Below are 21,082 nucleotides of genomic sequence, written 5' to 3'. Positions count from 1 at the left end.
TCTTCTCTTACGTGCTTCTTCGGACACCAGACGTCTGTATTTTCCATTCACTTCTTCATCAGGACAAAACACACCCAAGTATTCGCAGGGGACTTTGGCATGCTCCAGATGTTCTTTCCAGGGTTTGTCTGTGGCTTCCCATTGGCAGAGTGTCACACCGCAGCAATAACAGATAACACGGTCACCTCGTCCTTGATAAAAATAACCAGCCATGGTCATAAGGGGTGTGGGTAATCTGTTAAGGCCACGTTTGAAAAGACTTCAGACGTTCTTGAAATTAATCATAGTTTGGATGAGAAGGATGACACAAGGTGTAAGTAGGAGAAGGTGCCTCCAGAATGTCACTGAGTCGCCATGTGCCATCCATTAAGATTGTGTCGTCCATAAAGAGTGTGTGTTTTCTCGCTTCTTCTCTCTCCTTTTCAGACACCCACTCGGTATCGGGGACATCTTGGGATGGTGGCATGGCATTCATAGACCATCTTTGTCCCACGATGACTGTGACTCCACTGAAAGCAGGTCTAGGGGTTCACCCGCTTTTATGAAAGTCTCTACATCTCATACACAAGGGGTAATTCGGATCTCGAAAACAGGCGGGCGCGTACGCGATGGTCTTGCAACGTGGTGGGCTTCAAGTCCAAGAACAGGTAATTGTAAGGTCATGGATGGTGGCTTCACGCAGAAAAGGAACTTTGCCTGGAAACACCTGGCGAGCCAGACTGTCGATCTGCGATGCATCTCTCGGATTTTTAAAGAGGACCATGTAGTGAGCATTCAGGCTGATGGTGCGATGTTGCGGTGATTGAGCAAACAGGTTCTGAGTGAGATACAGCAGGGATGTGTTTCGGTGATGACTTTTCTTGGTAAACCATCGCAGCACTTCCGTTTCTTCTTTTTTCGTATTGTCGCCCAGCAAATCATTGATGACCAGCCAATGCGGGGCCACCCCTTTTTCGGGCAACGCACGTTCCGCTTTTTTCATGCTGTGCACAAAGTCAAGAGCGACTCCTAAACGGTCTGCCATCTCTTCCAGCTCATGATGGAGTGGTTGCCATTTGCTGTACACCCACACGATACGATTGGGTGGTGTATCCAACACCTCGGGGCGATGCATCTGCTACATACATGATTTCACAAAGGAACTTTTTCCTGATCCCGTGGGTCCCGCAATGAACATTGTAAAAGGGTGGCGTAGGGTCAAAGGGGAGGTCATGACCTCTTCATCATCATCATCATTATTTGACGTCATCCTGTGTTCGGGGTGACGGTGTTGATGGAGGTGAGTAGCTTCCCAGAGGAGAAGTGTTTTCCTGTCGGGGTTGCAGTGGTTAATGGAACCGTCTCCTATGTCTCTCCATATTATCATGTCTGGTGAACTGTTTCCCACAGTCTGAACACCATGTGGACTCCATGACGTCTTACATGTCACTGACGATGTGATAAGACTCTACCATGAGTTCTGGGTGACTTATACAAGGATACTGATCTTTCAAGCATGGTCTTTCTCTTCTATCTTTACTTTTACAACGAGCATGTGCACAGACATGACAGACAGACAGACAACGTAGACGACATCTCAACTCAGCCTCTTCTTTCGGTTTGACGACCTATTGGATCAATCAAGAGACAAAGAGTCAGTCTTACAGGGTGTACAGTCAGTCTTACATGGTTGTATAGTCAATATTACATGGGTATACAGTCACTCTTAAGGGGTGTACAGTCAGTCTTACAGAGGTGTACACACAGTCTTACAGAGGGTGTACACACAGTCTTAAAGGGTGTACAGTCAGCCTTATAGGGGTGTACAGTCAGTCTTACAGAGGTGTACACACAGTCTTACAGGGGGTGTATAGTCAGTCTTTCATGGTTGTACAGTCAGTCTTAATGGCTATGCAGTCAGCCTTACAGGGGTGTACAGACAGTCTTAAATGAGCGTAGAGTCACTCTAAAGCGCTGTACAGACGGTCTTAAGGGGTGTACAGCTTTACGTCTTTACGTCTTTCAGAGGGTCTCGGCTCATCACGTTCCTCCAAGACATCCATCAGGGCTGCTGTTCCACGATGTTTCAGGCTCTCTGACATTTGCGTTTGCCTGCAACAACATCACTCACCAACCCTGGTAGATCGGTTCTTGTTCACTGACATATTAATGTTAATGGTATTTTGTGATGCTAATGTGTCACCAACCCAATCACAACTAATGAATTTTTGTTTTGTTTTGTAAATAATCGAGTCTGGACCAGACAATCCAGTGATTGACATCATGAGCATCGATCCACGCAATTGGAACCGACTGAATGCATGAACCAAGTCAGCGAGCCTGACCACCCGATCCTGTTAGTCGCCTTTTATGACAAGCATAGTCACCTTTTATTGCACGCCTGGGGTGCTGAAGACCTATTCTACCCCGGATCTTCATGGGTCCACAACTTATGAAGACGGAACAGTAACCAACCTTTAACCAACAGCTTTACTCATATAACTAGTCTTGGTCACTCGTTTCATCATCGCCATTATCAGATTCAGAGACACTTTCTTGCCATGTCCACATGAGATAGAATATCTTTTGTGACGTTTTATCTTGTCTTTGATCACTGTTTGATTTATGGTGGGAATGAAGTATAGAATGAAAAAATGATGCCTCTGACAAATAGCTTGTAAATTCGAGAACACAATTCAATAAATTGGCACCAATTGTGCTCCGCTTCTTACGGATCTGCTTTTTCAAGCATATGAATCGGAATTTCCGTTTGGATTATCAATGGCAAACAAAAAGAACTGGCCAAGAGCTTTAACTTAAGCCTCAGGTATATCGATAATCTGATATCGTTCAACAACAATCACATAGCCAATTCCCTTGAACTGATGTACCCACATGAACTAGAAATAAAGGATACCAGTGAGACCAACCCATCTGTTTCATGTTTAGATCTATGCCAAAGGTTCAGAGTGACAACACACTCCCAACAAGACTGTATGACCAGAGGGATGACTTCAACTTTCCAATATTCAACTTCCCCTTCATTTCGAGCATCAGTCAATCAGCTCCAGTCTTTGATCTCTACATTTCGCAACTGTAAAGATACAATCAAGCATGCACATTTTACGAAGATTTCAAAGAGCGTCATACAACTCTTGCTCAGAAGTTGTTTGATTCAAGGCCTCAGTACTTCAAAAGATTTTATGGTAGACATTTCCAAATTTGACGCATCAGTGACAAAACTGATGTCCGATGCGATTCCATATTTGGACTTGTACCATATGTTCCCGTTTTCTGATGAACAATTGACCAACCTTTGCATTTGTTTGTGATGGATGCCAATGGTGGGGCAAGATACGCGCACCTTTTCGCAAACACCTGGTGTCATTACAATTTGATAGTGATTCATAAAGACATGTTCATGATACAGTAGAATCGTACAGTTGACTTTCTAGAGAGAGTTCTATTGGATATTGAAAGTGTTGTATCGCTTTCTTTATTATTATCCCCATGATCTTTTCAGTTTCTTATAACTCGTCTGACTTTCCTTGCTCTGATACTGTTTCTGTTTCATTTCCTCTCCATATCTATATATTAATGACACGAGTCCACAGGCATTGCAGGCCGACTTATTGCCATTCATTTCCAATCAGACACAACTTCATTGTCATCGTCGCTGTCCTCGTCATACCTCACACATTTTCTTAACAACTTCCATTTGTTCTTGTCTTGATGTGATGTTGTAGGTTCTGTCGGCACAAGCAGGAGCCATGAACTGGAAACTTAACATCAGAAGAGTCGCTGTTTTTATGTGGTCAAAGTTATCACTGTTTAAATTCTGGCTTGTATGATTTTTTGCCTCACATACTGACGTTGTTGTGTGATGTGGCTGAGAGTTGACATGCCTCTGATTACTATTTGGTTCAAACAGCGCTGTTTCAGAGCTGATGTCACGGGTCAAATGAGGCTGAGTTGATGTGTTTGTCTGCTTTTTGTAATTGCTATAATATTAGGCTGTAGTCGTTCCTTTTCATTAGTGTACGGTCTCAGGTCTACAGTTAGATTTCAATGAGGGCGTTGCACTGCTTCGCTATACACTGACATGAGGTGATCTGTGTTTTGAGGGAAATGCGTCTAGTTATGTTGTCTATCGACTGGAGAATTGAATAGTGTCGGGACTTCAGAGCTATGCCACGTCACACCATACCTCTCGGAAGTAGGGTGTGCAATAGCATAGATATGATTACATGTTTGTGATGGGAGGTACGTGAAAACAGTTGAAAGATGTGTTGGTCATCTTTAGCTTCAGACCATCTAGAACAATCATGTTGTTCTGGGCATCGAAAAAATGTTCATTTCACAAATGTCACATAAGGTATAATTTTACTAACAGGTTGCCACTCAGTGTAACACCATATGACGATGGTAGGTACTGTTTTGATAACCTTTTTGCGGTATCTGATACACACATTCTTTTCACAACCACTTTGCCCAACCAAGATAGCATTAGAAGGAATCGAATACTTAAATGACATAGCAGTAGTATATATCTGTTGAGGAGGGGTAGGGACGTAAGGAGGAGGCGGAGGAAGAGGAGGAGGAGGAGGAGGAGTGACTTCAGTAACACATGGTCTCACTGAGAAGTCTCGGATATTCATGTTGGTGCTGGCTATGGCAATTATACATACTTATTTAAGCCATAGCATGAACTAGAAGCCTTGCGCGTTTGACCGCCTCATCTCTGACAGCATTGGTGTGATCTGCTTATAATATGAAATGCATGAGAGGAGTATGACCGTTTGCCTCTGGGATCGGTCGTACTCGTACATACAAACAGCTGCAGTACAGATACATACGGGTTGTTGGGATTTTTTCGAAGAAACCTCCGAATCTCATTTCTAGGCGAAACTAACAGGTTCTCCAACAACCGTCGGACAAGGGCTACCATCCCTAACATCTGTTCCCTTGTCATGCCTACAATATCGTCAACAATCTTAGGTCTGTAATTGAAAGCTAACATATGTCTTAGAAAATTGTAATGTTTTAACTCATAACGAGCTTGCAACGTCTCAGATTGGCATGGAAACATGAGTATAAATTAGCAGATTAAATAGCTTTTATTCATTCCATACACAGCAAAAATACAGGACTCTATCTTAACAGATTATTAAATACAATGGACATTTGAAACCAGGCAATATCTGAAATAACGACAGAAATAGTTTGGTACGTACATGTCATTTTGAAGTTTATCACGTGTAAAGGTAGATGCAATATTTTGAAGTTTTATATATGTCCCACATTCCTGCAGCAAATAATGTAGACAATAATATAGACACGTGAATTTGATGCATCCATCTTCACCACCAAAAGTATCGAAAAATTCACAAACATTATTCTCAAAGTAAAATGCTATCCAGTGTTGTCCACATGAATTTTATGCATCTGTGTTCACAACACATATACTGGGGAATACTGGTCTCTGTCAATAGCACACAAGATTGATGATTAATAAAAGCAATCATATTTATTTGTGATACACTGTAACAGTACAAACTGTGGATGACGTTACCCGCTGTGTGATATATCATAAACATATTAGTTATGTTACATTTATTTTATTGTTTTATTCAGAATGGATCACAAGCAACACTTTCTTCACACTGTAAAGTCTGAGCATAACGTGGAGGCATGGGCTGTTGCAAAGAATTGCTCACATGATACTGATGTGAATCTAAAGTGTATAAAACAATCATTTATTGCAGTTAGGATAGCCTTAAACACTACGTCTCCATCAGTGAGTTGCAAATGCAATGCGTGCAACTGATCATGTACATAGAACAGGAGTATACTTAATGATATCCGCAGAGTGGGCATTAAAACGACATGAGTTTTAAGAATGTGGTCACTCATTTTCATTATCGGGTGATTTATATCGACACAACACGAATGAAGAGACATTCGTCTGAAGTTTTCCAGGAGAAGAAACGCCCTTGTTTACACTAAGCTAAGTCTATAGCAACTGATAACAAGCCAGATGGGATACATGTAACTGGTGTTGACACCAAACGTGTAATGCACCTCGGTAAAAATAAAAATATTGATAAAAAGTTAAAACTATTCGAACCACTGCAGCTGACAGAGAAAATTAGGTGCAGACTGAGTATGTGACCACAATCATTCAACTATTTTTGTACAGATGTGTTGCTCATCGGTAAAGTAACTTGCAGTATCAGCTGAGAATATGAAAAGGCAATGAACGCACTGACAAAGACAAAAAAGTGAGACAATAAAGTCAGAAAAAAAGGTTAGATGCTTGTCCAATAACTTGGAGAAATATATTTCTACATTAAACTTGAGGTAAATTGATTCACAACAGTGTTTGCTGGATACTGCAGTGGATATTGTGAAAGTACGCAATACTATAAAGTTTAAACAGCTAAATATGCTGATGAAAAACAACTGAATTGTTATTCACAAAAGAGGTCTATTACATTATACATTACATTACATTATATTACTTCTACCTGAAAACAGTTGTCTTGTTATTGGCTGATGTTTATAAGAGCTTCAGAGAACTCCAACTGCCCTGGATTATTGTCAGGTAGATCCTGCAAATTTTTATATTATTCCCGGTTTCTGATGGAATGTCATGTTGAAAATGTAGAATGTTGAGTTGGAACTGGCTGACGTAGATATGCATCTCTTGTTAGAACGAGGGCTAAGAGTTGGGATATTTATGATTTCAAGAAGCCAATAATCCCCAAATACTGGAATACAACCCCATTCATCCTACAATCCTACATCTTATCCTTTGTATCTAGATGTTATAAATTTATGTGGAAATAGCATGTCCATGAGAGAGATCTATTTGTCCTAGATCAGTCGGATATAGTGAGTATTCCACATGATTCAATTAGTAGTTACATATTAGAGGTGGGTGTTGAATACCCTAAACACCTACATGCCAGTTACCTACACTACTGCCTAAAAGTTCATTCCCCCCAACACGCGTTGAGAACGGTTGCACACGGGGTGAGCACCCGTTGGACATGGGTGTGCAACGGGTGTGCAGCGCGTGCAAAACGGGACCGGGTTCCAGTTGAAGTTGACAAATTTATTAAATGAATAGTGAGATAAAACAAAACAGTGAGATGTGAAATTTGAGTTAATGAGCGGCCATTGAGCTGTGTTCACCAGACCGTAAATACAAGGTCGGCCCGTCTTAATTAGTGTTATGTTGCTAGACTTTTGTGGCATGAACCATTCCACTAGGGTCCAGTCTAGCCATTGTGGCTAGCCGACAGTAGAACAGTAGTGAATTTAGATGCGAGTTTATTGCTAGGGGAACCCCCGTGTTGACACGATTGTCGCGGGTTGGTAAATGTTCGCCATTAATAAAATGATTGTTTGTGGATTGCGAACATATTCATTTGCCCACGCGAGTCATTCCACTTGATTGCAAATATAACGTTTTTCATTCGCCAAATTTATGCTCTAGACAGTACATTTATGATATAACCGTCACCACTACTAATGTCTCATTATTTCATGTAGGAATATGTCCCATTTCCCCACACCCCACTTTCTGTTTTGTAATTTGAAAGAATAAATAAAAGAAGGTTTTGTGTGGGACACTGTTATACTAATTAAAAGAGGATGTTGTAAATGAATATGAACAGCCATGCTGTCTGACTGTTGATAGAATTTGAGATCTTCACAATCACCGGATGTGACCATGTAGACAGAATCTCGTTAGGGTTTGTGATTTTTACATTTGCCCAATGACCATAGTGAGTATTGCTGGGGATACCAAACGTAACAGTTTATTATTAGAGGTTGTGAGTACCTATACCACGTAGATAGGATATCTTTAGGATTTTAGTCCTTCTTTGAGAGGCATTTAGAAGTTGGAGTACTACGTTAGGATAAGATTTATGGGTGGCTTTAATCCTTTCTTTCTCTGTGGGTAATCCTTTCAAGTTGATTGGAGGAAGTCACTCAACCAGGTCATGACAGGTCGTGAGTTTACTCACTAACTACTGTGAGCGTTTTTGGCATGACATCTTTTCTTATATAAACATAGAAACGATGCTCACGCACTCACTGTTAATCTTCTGCAGTTTGCTGGCAAAGTGGGGATAAACCTCAGTGTCAAAGGCGATCAAACTTTGTTCGAATCCTTGTTTATATGTGACATCTCCCAAATGGGGACATTTTCATAAACTTGGCAAGTGATGATGAATTTTAATATTAATATTATTATAGTTTATGAAATTGTCAATAAAACTTTAATAAAATTGTGCTTCACTCTCACGAAAAATATATTGTCTGTGAGTAAATTTATATGTCACGTTACATCGGCATTTTTCAGTGATATTGGGACTACATGAAACATGGCTGGTTTTACATTTCTGATACAGGTGCTTGACTGACTGAGTAGTTCATGATCAATAAGATATGTTTAAATCAGTCAAGTTTGCAACAATAGATGAATAAGTTGATACAATTGGACCGCAGTTACCGATTAACAACTTAAGACATAGAGACAGGGAGGAGATATATAACCAAACCTATGGTCCTGTTGAGACAGTTGACAGTTAGAACGTTGGATTAAATGACAGTAACTAATTTGAACATTCCCCAGTAATATCATAAAATACATCATAACTCATAACAGTCCGAGAGACAGCTTCCAGGCATATACTAGTATTGAAGGGACAATCGCTTTTGACAGTCTAAAAATAAACTCACCTTAAGGTGCTTGGCAAGTCAAAACTGACCTCCCTGAATATGTTTTTTAGGTTTGACAGCAACTATGCTTGTGGATTTCAGAGATAGACATGATTTGTTAGCTAGATATTATTACAATAAGCGAAAATGTCTTCAAAGTCCACAGTTTGTTTAATAGTACAAAAAGTGTGTTATAGATCAATCAACATTTTCTTTTATTGAACATAATATTTGCACTATATTGCTGTAAGCTGTAAATAATCTAGCCTCCCCATGTACGTAGCTTACATATATTTATGTATGACCAGAACAGCAAATAAAGTTTTGGTAGATAGGTACCTCGGAGATTTAACGTGCGCTTTCCTACTTAAGCCTATCTCGCACACGGGGAAGCACTTGTACTATTAGGGTAAAAAAGGGTAATGATTAAATAAAGAAGTGCAACCCCCCCCCCCCCCCCCCCCCCACACACACACACACACACACCTCCCACCACCACCGCCACCCCCCACCCCCACCACCCCACCCCACCCCCACCCAAAAAAAAAATAAAATAAAAGTCTAGTCCTTGTAGTAGTCTTCTCATCCTGGGGGTCGGGATTCTGGTAGAGACTCTTGGCAAGGAGGGCGGCGGTATTGGCGACGAAGTGGTTTGAGGTCGGTACACCACTACTCTAGAAGAAGTGTTACAAGTCTGTGTAGTTTGTGATGTCGTACTCGATGTCCTTTCCCCCCTTCTTGTGCACCATGACGAAAGGGACTCCTCGTTTTGCGTAGAGATGTTCCTTTGGGGTGTTGATCTGGTCAACCTTGAGATCCGGCCGGGCCTTGTAGTGGTTGATCGGAATGTCTGACTTTTCCAATGGTAAATAAAGTTCTTTGGTATGACCTCTTTTATCCCTGCTGACGTTATCCTAATGTTCAATTTCAGTCTGCCTCACCAAGCGTAAGAAAGCATTGTACATGTTCTGATAAACCACATTGATGCAATTAAGCAAATGAATATTTGCTGTGGGCAAATATCTATTTTCTATATATATTTGTGGATATGAAGCATTCTAGTTAATTGTGGATACACTGGGCAGACAGAATTGTGTTTATTTCCAGGCCATCCTGATCGTCGTTTACTACTATAAGGTGCATGGTTGGAGGCAAGATCAAAGGCGACGCACAGCATTTATTAGATAACAGACGGGGTCGTCCGTTTCGCTTTGAACAACCACCCCACCCTGTCTGTAGGAGTTATATAATCGGTGCGCAAATAACTGTGTCAAGTCCACTGCCTGGCTGATGCGGTGTCAGTGTCATCGATGACCATGAATGCTCAAATTATAGACCTGTAGCACTAACAAGTTGCTTAGCCAAAATATTTGAAAAGTGTATATTCAATTCTTTGATAACAGCAAATATAACCTTAGAAATAGATTCAACATACAAACAATCAAATGTAGAAAACAGACCTATGCTTATCATTTCTTCTGGATATGATCAACCTGCGGAACCCTCTATCCGATGAAGTAACTAATGCTCGCTCATTAAAAGAAATCAAATCCTTAATTAATCGTTCTGATGCAATTATTAATAATTTTGACTTCAAATATGTTCATAGATCATGCCAAATTGTCCACTGTCGCCTTAGGCTCGGCTGCAGTGACTTAAACGCTGATAAGTTTAGACGACATGTATCAGACATACTAGACTGCTCTTGTAGATATCACCTTGAAGATGCAATTCACTTTTTCTATAACTGTCCAAAATTACGATAATATCAGAAACACTGTGTATTTCTACACACATGGGTATGGTCTAAAAATGATATTACGTGGCAGTAGTTAAGCAGTTCTACAAACATGACTCTTCTTAAATCAGTTCACGACATCATTGTCAAAAGCAAAAGGTTTGAGTAGCTTAATTTTATGCATGTAGTAAAGGAAAACTGCATTACCTTATTTCACAGACACCACTTGCTTCAGTGTATTGGCTTCGTGTATTTCATTTATGCATTTTGTATGTTTATGTTCATCACTCTCTTATATATATCCAGCTGTTGTTAAGTTGTTACCTGGAGAGGTATTACATAAGCAAGTTTTGCTTGTTTATCGATCCAGATTTCTTTTGAAATAAAAATACATTTAAGCCAACACAGCTAACCCTAAAACACATGATTGTAAACTATTCAAAAAGGGGCACTAATCTCTGGCTTCTTCTCGGGTGTCGGACTCAAACTCAAACTCATTTATTCTTAGAATAACATGACATACAATTATCTACAATTTTTATTATGTACAATTTAACAAAAATAATAAAAATAGGATACGTGGATACGAATACAATTTACTAACTGTATTGTACACATTGTTAAGGAATTTAGATAGGCCTTTTAGATTTCTAACACTGTTAGTGGTCATAATTTTCTTAAATGTTTGGAAACTTAAGATATTGCTTATTTAAGAGTTCATATCGCCGTTGGTGAAAAGCTTCACATCGGAATAAATAATGCAATTCATCTCCCACAGCGATAGAATCAAAGAGTGGACACTGGCTGTCTTCCATGGGAATGTTCAGCCATCGACCAGTTTCAACTGGTAATCCTTGGTTAGAAAGTTCTGAGTTTTAGTATTGGGAGAAATATTGATTTTGAGAGCAGTAGATATTTCTCAAATGAAGGTTGATTCTTCAGGTAATACGACCTTTGGATTTCCGCTTGGGTTTACTAGCTGCCGTGAGTCAATTTGCTCGTTAACGCAACCGAGCGTGACAAGAGACTAGGCTACCAGTCTGCAAGGACAGCTAAATAAACTTACGCATTTTTGAAAACTGATTGGTTACCCGTGATCTATGAAGATTTCGACAAAGGGCGCATGGTAATTAATTTCTTCAGCCTAAACAAACAGACAAATAACGGCGAAAGCTCATCGGATGTCCTTATTTTGAAATACCCCTGATGGTTACAGTTTAATAATAAAAACGTATCCCTGAGTGAAAGCATTTGCATTTCGGATTGCGTGGATGATACAATTACTACTCCCTTGTTGTCATCCACATTTTCTGGTATAACCCTACACTTGTGTTTTTGTCGTAATCCACTTGCTGCTCAGATAATGAATTTATAACATGTTAACTTAGTTGTAGCACCACTCAGATTACCCGATAAAGGTTCAAATTTGGTCTTTCTTGTACCTGGGGTAATTATTCAATCAGGTTTGAAGTGAGGTGGAATGTTAGTTATGTGATATGCACGTGGCAGCCCAGCAAGAGATGTATGATCAGTTGCTTTACTTTTTTTGTAGAATCAACTGATCATTCCCAGACATCAAAGGATCAACAGGAAATACGTTGATTGATTAATTACTGTTATCTTGCACAGTGGATATGTCAAAAGTAAGTGTTTACATGTGAAGGTAGGTTTCCTAAACCTAGGGAATACACTCATATCATGGCGTGAAGTACATACTTTGTTCAAAGGGTAACCGATAATACACTGACTGGTTGTTCATTGTTATCTAACTCAATGTATGTTTTTAAGAACCGTGGACATTATAAAGTTAGTTGTCAAGCGGGCTTTCTCAGCTAACTTGGCACCTATGTGAAACAATTGAAACAAACTAAGTGATCAGTTAAGAAATAAACACGGGTTATAATATTCGATACATTTAAATAACGTTTAAAAACGATATATTTAAATATTTTAATATATTTCATATTTATTCCAAATATTGTTTCCAAATAATTATTATTAAAGTATTTGATTCTCACATAGACATTTGACATCGAATAAGTATTTTTGTACAGCTGCAGACGCAATGGATATTGTTCCTTTATGTTGATATTCCCGGATACATTATAACTTTGGTAGGTTGTAATAATGATATTTGCATTTTGTTTTCATTCATTCGCTGCAGCTTTGAACAGAATCATTCTTGTTCCTTTCCGTTTGGTTGGGAAGTTTTTCGATGCGCAATAGACGTTGTTTTCACAAGTATTTTCTTTTGCAAGCGTGTATATGTTACAGTCAATGTGTAAAATATGATTCACTCAGGCAATTTATTAAATATCTAAATATTTCAGTCATTTTACAAATTGACTGAATAATCCATTCATTTATTTAACCGGCTGACTAAAAATGATAAAGACGATCAAAAGAGCTTAAACACATCACAATATATTAATTATGCTAAGAAAAGAAGCCAAACAATACAGATCTGTACTTTGTGATGATATTAAACATAAACAAATATTCGGAATTCGTTATCATATTAATAATGATGGACATATTTTTCAGTTAATTTGTAAAATAAACTGAATATTTAGGCGTTTAATAAATATCCTTAGTGAAATCTGTTTACATTTTGAATGTAAACATATACACACGGTAAAATAAGCAATGTTCAGATGAAATATTTACTTTGTGTTGCAAGTCAAAATAGTGTACACGAAGATCGCACAATTACCAAGCAAGTGACTTATCAAAACTGCATCACCATTACCGACGCTCCCCACAAATATACCTACATTTCCAAAACTGTATTTCATTTTTGTTGATCAATGTGACCATACGTCCTTCTACTATCAATAAAAATGCGCTTACGAATGGCGAGCACAGGTCGCGAACAAGTCTAGATTTCTGCTACATGTATATCATCCGGGTACTCACTGGGAAAATACAGTAATGCACAGGTAACAACTACTCCCGCGGAATTGCTTTAGATCAGTGCTCCTTTGTACGTTGAAGTACTATATATTCTGAATGCCAAAATGATGTATCAAGGATCAAGTAGAAGATACATTGACCGTAGCGCTGGGAGTTTATTCAACAGACCCGTGAAAATAACACTGCTGTATCTTATTATCTATTTTAGATGACGCAGTCAAAGCTCACTTCTCCTGGCGGCCATTATCGAACGGCCAGCTAAAACACAACCCCGCGCTTACGTCTACAGGTCTCTTCCTGTAGTACGGTAATTAGTATTCGCTCCCTCAAGTGTATCCTCAATGATATAACCCACCCTCATTAATTACATGCTGCTCTTTTCCAGCCTCACGGCTATGGAGCTCTGATAAAGAGTCCAAGTTATCATAAAGTAATTAGGGTCCAATAAAAACAATGCGTCGCCAAACCTCATACATATTATCACTGAAAGTCGTACTACAGACGGTTAATGTCAAATCACAATAAAAGCATTTCAATTGAAATAACATGTTCAAGGACCATGTATTCTCTTAACACCATCGGATTTAGAAGCAATGATCGTATAAAACAAGACAGATCTATTTAATCACAACAGTATTCATGTTATTCCCACAAAATCACATAAAGAAAGGAGACATTAGCAAATACATGTGCATTATCATTTTTCGTCAGGATAACAAAATTTTCTCTCCTTGTTACCACCCCAAGGTTCAGCTTAACTCAGGGTCCTCCTTTGGTCAAAAGTTTGTTCCCCCTCTAATGAGTGTGTCACGCGTTGCACACGAGTGGCGGACGGGGTGCACACCCGTGTGCAACGCGTTGCACACGGGTATCACACGCGTGACCAACCTGATGCACACTGGTTGCGTAACGCGTTGCCCATGCGTGTAAGGGGAATGAACTTCTAGGCAGTAGTGTACCTATGGAACTGGCTGACGTAGATATGCATCTCTTGTTAGAACGAGGGCTAAGAGTTGGGATATTTATGATTTCAAGAAGCCAATAATCCCCAAATACTGGAATACAACCCCATTCATCCTACAATCCTACATCTTATCCTTTGTATCTAGATGTTACAAATTTATGTGGAAACAGCATGTCCATGAGAGAGATCTATTTGTCCTAGATCAGTCGGATATAGTGAGTATTCCACATGATTCAATTAGTAGTTACATATTAGAGGTGGGTGTTGAATATCCTAAACACCCACATGCCAGTTACCTACCTATAAAGTCCAAGCGATCTCCATGTCTGAAGCCGCACATTAAATTAAATAGTGAAAACAGTATACAAGCTAAAATAAAACAGAAAGGGCCTTGTTCAAATGAGCAAACAACTCTGTTTTTGGTCGTCCTATGTTGAATGCATGGAAAACGTGTGAATGTGGAATTGGCCAATTCTGCTAAAGAATTAAGAAAGCTTTGTACCAAGCCGACCGTTTAGCATTTAAAATATTAACTGATGATTTGCCTTTTGTACTCCCTTTTATATGAGGGGAAAGAAAAACAGTCTGCCAAGGAAGTGATACAATTTTTGAAATAGGTATTAAAATTGAAAACTGACTTCAACACGTTTTGTGATGTTTGTTCATTGTTGATATTTTACTCGTCATTCGTGGATTGTTTGGACGTATTGTTCATAACATTGGTCTTTACCCCATAATGCTTGAAATATTATGCACATGACTTTCCATTCTTTAGCCGGAGCTAACGCCGGAGCTAACGCCGGAGATAGTTCTAATTTGAACAGAGACCAGGCTATTGACCATCGGATGGCTGTCCAAGTAGTTTTTGTTTCTAGCTATTTTTCCCGTGTTGTCCACTGTTTGAAATACGGCTGTTTCTAGCGAACCATTTGTAGCGTGACGTTATCCCCCAGGCGATTGAAATTAACCAATCACAACACTCGAACCAAAAATGTCTGATCATAAATAGCTCTCTTTTTTGTTTATCAGTTCTGAACATTCGTGAATGAGTTTACATTTAGTCTAGGGCGTGTTATTTGTTGCTCCTGGCACTTATTTGACCCTATGTATTGCCCTATTGACCTAAAACGGTGTGTTTAAATAAATCAATGGATTAATCACATTGTGGGTCCTTTACTGATTTCACAATTTACGTCTGTGCATACCGATTTTTCTTTTATTACTCACTATACATAATACAATATATCCTAGAAGGTCCGCAATAAGAGGTACCAAACACAATGCACTCTGTTCACTGTTCACAATGTTATTTCAGATATTTGCAAACATGTCTACGAATGAACCTGATACGAATCAACCTGAGGAAGTATCTAATAAACGGAAGGGAGGAATTGTAGAAGGAGGTGACTCAGAGGATTCCTCGAAAAAGCGAAGTCGGCTCAAGAATCAATCTGGTAAGTCGTAAATTTAACCTGATCCAAATTTCAAAGTAGGTATGTGAACAACGTTAATATTGACCCCTGAAAGGACTGAATCTATGTGCCTTCTTAATATTGCAACATTTAACATTGCCTTAGTAAAGCTGTCAAAATTGGTTTCTCTCGTTCGTTGCATGTCTTTGTGACGGTGCTACTGGTGGGTCAGGACACGCCCACCTTATACGAACACCTGGTATCATCACTATTTGATGGCGATTCATAAACACATGCTTAGGATAGTCTGAATCGTACAATGGAGTCTCCTTAAGTTGACTTAAATACATGGTGAATGCTACAAGGATGAAACTATCCGTAAGTAGATATTTGCCATTTCAATAAATATCAACAGCGTTCAAGTCTGATATGGTACAATATCATAAACTGTTGTGTCAATGGAAAGACCATTGGTTATATCTACTGAGAGCATTCCTGTTCCTCCAACTTATAAATGCCTATCCAAGGTTTATGTTGTTATCATTACTTACAGGTACCTCAAGGTTCCCATTGTGAGTATTGAATGCATGTGTATATGCCCATGTGTATCGTGATGTAAAGTACCACTTAAAGAATTATATGAACGTCTTATGCTAATAAGAAAACATTGCGCTTTGGTGAAATATTTCTGTCAATGTACATAAGAAGACACGTGAAGAGATTTCAGTCAAAAGTCGTACCGACATCAAGAATTAAATGATTTAGTAACAATACTAAAGTATATTTATGATTCTACCACCACACTGAACAAAGCTTGATTCTGAGTGGTTAAAAAGAGGTTTTCGTTTTGCTATGGAAACCCCTTTTACATATGTTAAGCCTTTTCACACAAAAAAGGATGAATACATTGATAGCCTACATAAAAGATGGCTGCTGATCCATCAGCCCTAGAAACTGTAAAACGTATCGATAGTTCCTCTTTTAGACTCGTGGTCCTTGATAGGAGCCACGTCTCTAATAGACACCTGGTCAACAGCTCTCGCGAAATTAATAGACGCCCTGGTGTCTGACAGAAGAAATACGGTAGTTTGATATCGGATGTTTTTGGTGAAGATATGATGTTCTATTGGCCGTAACCATCACTGCTCAATGATGAGATTACAGGACTTAAAGAAGTTATTTGCCTACAAGTGATAATGATTTTGAAATGGTAAGGGAAATGTTCATTGGCGAACAGACCCAGAACAGGCAACTTCCTCATTGAAACAACCAACAATGAAAGAAAAAAAGAACATTATAAAAAAGTATTTATAAGATGTTGTTTGGAAATCTTTTTGTGATTAATAGCCATTGTCATCTCAGAACATGCACAATTAAGCAAATCAAACCCGAACCACTCTTTCTGGGCCACAACTGTCACACGCTTCCGTCGAATCGGAGAAATATTTAATTTTGTAGGTCAAATGAGATCCCTCGTGTCAGAATAGCTGTATCGTCTGCAGCCTGTTCAGTCATGTCATGCAATCACATAGTACCAACAGTCTCATTTCCAGAAAGATTTCAGAAAACGGTGCTACGATATGTTAGTTAGGTTTGATGCCATTGGTAGGAATACATGGATTTCTGCTATTAAGAATATGTTATATTCTCATGGTTTCGGACATGTCTGAGAATTTCGAGGTGCTGGTGATCCTGAATATTTTATAAGCGAGTTTATACTGAGGGTTCAGGACTGCCATGCATAAACATAGTATTCTGAAGTGTTTGGATGCTCGAAATTAGAACTGTACTAGAACCGTATCTATTAAATGTATTATCAAAAGAAAAGCGACGTATGCTTACCCTTTTACGTATTTGAGAACTGTGAATTATGCATAACACAGGAACGAGGGATGGCATCGATAAGACACTCCAGTTTTGTCAATTGTGCAAGTTAAGGGCATTTGAAAATGAAATTCATTTTATTTTTGTTTGCCATATTTATGAAGATATTCGCTCAAAATATTTCCCATATTTAGACCTCATTACTGGTAATAATAGTAAAGACACACTGGTCAGAATGTTAAACTCTTCTGATGTAAACTGTCTTGAGAACTTAGCCAATTATGTTAAAGATGATATCTGTCTTCGTTGTTTTTACCTGTAAATATTATTTCATGCAGCACCTGATGTGAAAGTAAATTGTATATCTCTGTACGTGGGCCTGCGCCTTATTACCGAATAAACTGATTGATTGAACAGTCCCATTCCTATTAAATCTACCGGTTTATGTTGAACTATATCATAGATCGGTGTTGTCATCTCGCTCCGTGTAACTTGTCTGAGGCAGTTGTGAGCTGTGAGTAACCATGATTGAGAGTAATTCCTGCAACATTCAATTTTGGGGTGGAGAAATTACTTGTCACGCCGGTTTCCCGAGAAACGAGTTGGTGAGTCCAAACAGTTCACAGCAGGTTGCGATTAAAGATATGATACCTTTGGACTAAGTTTGGAGGGTTATTTGTCAACTTCTTTTTGAATACTATGTGTTTTTAACACTTTTTTTAACTATCCAATTCTATGATTATAGTTATGTTGAACTTTAGTAATATTTGTTACTTATCAAACTACCTGAGAAACCTTTTCAGAATATTCTAAGATAGTGGACCTTTCTACCATTTGCGCAGTTTTCAAAGCACTGTTGCCATCATGTAGAGATGGTGATAAAACTACTGTGTTTTGAAATTTGAGGTAAAGTAGAGTAGAGTAGAGCAGTGTAGACACCTCTAATTTATATATTTGAAACCTTGCGCTAAAGCGCTCTGTTCCAAATTAAAATAAGAGTTATCTACTCAGCTTTTGGACACCATCAAATTTCAAAACACAACAGGTTTATCTCCTCATTCATATTTTTGAATTTTTGCAGGAGTGATTCTGATTCCAATGAATCAAAGGTAAGCATAATTACGTCAGTATGTCATCGACATGACGTTTAATATATATGAATCATATGCATATGTATAACCATTGTATAAATTTCTGTGGAGGCATAATATTACTATTTGATAGTGTATCATAAACACATGCTCAGGATATAATCGAATCATATAATCGACTATACTTTATGCAGATATTTCTACTGGTTATGGAAAGGGTTCTGTCGCTTTTTTTATATACATATGAAATTGTTTGTATACAGTATGATGTTCAAGCCAAAGAAGCACCTGATTCATTTTCTTTTTATTGTTAGATTTTCAACGATGCTATTCATGGGACTATAACGGTGACGGGTTTGTGTGTGAAGATAATAGACTGCCCGCAGTTTCAGAGGTTGAGGTATTTGAAGCAACTCGGTGGAGTTTACTTTGTATACCCGGGCGCAGCACACAACAGGTTTGAGCACAGCATTGGGTAAGTAATATCTTAATGACAATGTCAAACTAGCACCCCTACATTCATCACATTCCCATGACATGAATTACTTGCTGCACAATTCATTAAATACCTAACTTTCTTTCTTTTCACAAACGCTCAATGACTGTATAGATATTATGTTTGTTTGTTGAAACAGAACTTACTATCTTGCTGGAAAATTTGCTCGGATTCTGAAACAGAAACATCCAGAACAGTTTGAGGAAGGTGACATCGAGTGCATTGAAATAGCAGGACTGTGTCACGATCTTGGTAATTGGTAAACTTGGATTATTTCAAAATCACAATGCGTGTAAATATCGATCATTTCCGATACTGTCGGGATGGTACCATACATCCTGGATTGGCTATTTCAATATAAACAGTTAATTACATTTCTAGCGAATAAAATATTTTGACAGGACAAGTACAATAGATGTGTGTTTTTGTTCTTTAAGGACACGGCCCGTTCTCACACGTCTTTGACAAGATGTTCATACCTCGTGTAAGGACAGACATTAAGTGGAAGGTATATTTACATCTTATGTTCTGAATATGCATTATTAGAAAAACTGCTTGTGAACTGTATATTGTTATATACGTCCTGACATGATCCGAGCCACTGGTGGTTCTCCATACTAAAGTAGTCATTCATCAGTTGTAGTGTCAGATATGGCAGTTATTGTAACAGTGTGTTGAGACACACACATAACAAAATGTATGTACAGTACACTACGTTTATAACGAACACAAAGGGAGTCACTAATTTTATCTTCTTTGAGTGGCAGTTAGAAGTTGGAGTGATAAAGTAAGACGAGTTCTATGGATGAACAACTTCTTTATTACAATTGGTGCGACGTTTCGGTGTAGATCCTAACACCTTTATCAAGCAAGTGATGGATAGGGCTAAACAACATAGGTATATATACACTTATTGACATCTAATTTGTTACAGTGACGAGTTGATGGGCACAGAGAGGTGATTAAGCTAATTGGAAGCCAGTGGATGACTGATGAACACAGAGTATACTAGCAGAGTAAACAAGCTAACTGATGGAGATGATGGAAGCCACTGTATTAATTGGATGGACAAAGGGATTGAGCAATTAGGTGATGGTAAGCAGGCGGGATGTAATAGCCTTGGTCTCTGTTCATTGCTGGCTGGATCCTTTTGATGTGGATGGCTTCTAGGAGTTTCCTGATTTTGAAGTCTGATTGGTTGTTGGCCAGGATCTTGATGTTGTTCCACTGGATGTTGAGATCGGGGTGGGTTTGGGTGTGGTCGGAGATGGCTGATTTTGAGTCATTTTTTTGTACTGAGGTCTTGTGTTCTTTTATACACGGTCCATTACAACACTGCCCAGTACCTAGCCCGCCTTCTTGCCCCCATGGCTTCCATCATCTCCATCAGTTAGCTTGTTTACTCTGCTAGTATACTCTGTGTTCATCAGTCATCCACTGGCTTCCAATTAGCTTAATCACCTCTCTGTGCCCATCAACTAGTCACTGTAACAACTTAGATGTCAATAAGTGTATATATACCTATGTTGTTTAGCCCTATCCATCACTTGCTTGATAAAGGTGTTAGGATCTACACCGAAATGTCGCACCAATTGTAATAAAGAAGTTGTTCATCCATAGAACTCGTCTTACTTTAATTTTATCTTGTAACAACAGCAGTTCATTATTAGCATATATACAGCAAAAATGCAACAAATGTCCGGGACTCAAAAATGTTAAATGATTTCAGCATGAGGATGCATCAGTGAAGATGCTGGAACACTTACGACAAGCAAATGACCAGGTGATGAAGGCCTTTGAGGAGTTTGATACAGATGGGACTCGACTCGAATTGATAAAGGATCTCATCTTAGGAGGAAAAGAGACAGTTGAGTAATGTTCCTCCAGTTATGGGGTGGAAGCATGAAACATGAATATTGCTTTGCTATCCTG

At 38.8% G+C, this 21,082-nt stretch overlaps 1 protein-coding gene across 3 annotated transcripts in view; it reads left to right on the top strand.

Annotated features, from left to right (window-relative positions):
- LOC124119681 (deoxynucleoside triphosphate triphosphohydrolase SAMHD1-like) overlaps positions 1–21,082 on the top strand; it is a 93,994-nt gene that overhangs the window by 7,967 nt on the left and 64,945 nt on the right. For 2 of the 3 annotated variants that reach the window (XM_048391915.1, XM_048391916.1), the window contains exons 2-8: positions 15,643–15,781; positions 16,293–16,311; positions 18,645–18,672; positions 18,969–19,129; positions 19,290–19,402; positions 19,588–19,658; positions 20,880–21,017. In XM_048391915.1, coding sequence (XP_048247872.1) covers positions 15,655–15,781; positions 16,293–16,311; positions 18,645–18,672; positions 18,969–19,129; positions 19,290–19,402; positions 19,588–19,658; positions 20,880–21,017 — 657 coding nt within the window. In that variant the 5' untranslated portion in view covers positions 15,643–15,654. Of the gene's footprint in view, positions 1–12,038; positions 12,094–15,642; positions 15,782–16,292; positions 16,312–18,644; positions 18,673–18,968; positions 19,130–19,289; positions 19,403–19,587; positions 19,659–20,879; positions 21,018–21,082 lie in introns of those variants that run through there. The other variant, XM_048391914.1, reaches the window with a different exon arrangement.

This window comes from Haliotis rufescens, unplaced genomic scaffold (genome assembly GCF_023055435.1).
Source record: "Haliotis rufescens isolate VD_foot unplaced genomic scaffold, xgHalRufe1.0.p SCAF_102, whole genome shotgun sequence".
NCBI lineage: Eukaryota > Metazoa > Mollusca > Gastropoda > Lepetellida > Haliotidae > Haliotis > Haliotis rufescens.
The sequence above is the reverse complement of the archived record's forward strand: the minus strand, read 5'-3'. Positions and strand labels throughout refer to the sequence as shown.